We start from the raw sequence: 987 nt of genomic DNA on the forward strand, positions 1-987 counted from the left end.
CGACTCCCTGTGGACACAGCTACTGCATGAACTGTATTAAAGGTTTCTGGGATGAAGAGGACGAGAAGAGGATCTACAGCTGCCCTCAGTGTCGGCAGAGCTTCACCCCGAGGCCCGTCCTGCTGAAAAACACCATGTTAGCAGCTTTGGTGGAGCAGCTGAAGAAGACTGAAGCTGCTCCTGCTGATCTCTGCTACGCTGGAGATGAAGATGTGGCCTGTGATGTCTGCACTGGGAGAAAACTGAAAGCTGACAAGTCCTGTCTGCAGTGTCTGGCCTCTTTCTGTGAGAAACACCTCCAGCCTCATTATCAATCAGACACATTTAAGAAACACCAGCTGGTGGAGCCCTCCAAGAAGCTGCAGGAGAACATCTGCTCTCGTCACGAAGAGGTGATGAAGATGTTCTGCCGCACCGATCAGCAGTGTATCTGTTATCTCTGCTCCGTGGACCAACATAAAGGCCACGACACAGTGTCAGCTGCAGCAGAGAGAGACGAGAAACAGAGAGAGCTCGAGGGGAGTCGACTAAACATCCAGCAGAGAATCCAGGACAGACAGAAAGACGTGAAGCTGCTGCAGCAGGAGGTGGAGGACATCAACGCCTCCGCTGATAAAGCAGTGGAGGACAGCGAGAGGATCTTCACCCAGCTGATCCGTCTCCTGGAGAAAAGCCGCTCCGACGTGAAGCAGCAGCTCAGATCGCAGCAGCAAACTGAAGTGAGTCGAGTCAGAGAGCTCGAGGAGGAGCTGCAGCAGGAGATCAGCGAGCTGCAGAGGAGAGACGCTGAGCTGGAGCAGCTCTCACACACAGACCATCACACCCAGTTTCTACGCAGCTACACCTCACTGTCAGCACTCAGCGAGTCCACACAGTCATCCAGCATCATCGTCCGTCCTCTGAGGTACTTTGAGGACGTGACAGCAGCTGTGTCAGAAGCCAGAGATAAACTACAGGACGTTCTGAAGGAGACATGGACAAATGTCT

At 53.4% G+C, this 987-nt stretch overlaps 1 protein-coding gene across 1 annotated transcript; it reads left to right on the forward strand.

The window, feature by feature from the left end:
- Positions 1–5: 5 nt before the first annotated feature.
- Positions 6–980, forward strand: LOC121940718 (tripartite motif-containing protein 29-like; the record flags this gene model as incomplete). The annotated part of the gene is made up of 1 exon (XM_042483422.1): positions 6–980. A coding segment is annotated over one exon (975 nt), but the record flags the coding sequence as incomplete, so codon positions are not given.
- Between the last annotated feature and the right edge of the window lie 7 nt (positions 981–987).

Source organism: Plectropomus leopardus, unplaced genomic scaffold (assembly GCF_008729295.1).
Source record: "Plectropomus leopardus isolate mb unplaced genomic scaffold, YSFRI_Pleo_2.0 unplaced_scaffold93049, whole genome shotgun sequence".
Taxonomy (NCBI): domain Eukaryota; kingdom Metazoa; phylum Chordata; class Actinopteri; order Perciformes; family Serranidae; genus Plectropomus; species Plectropomus leopardus.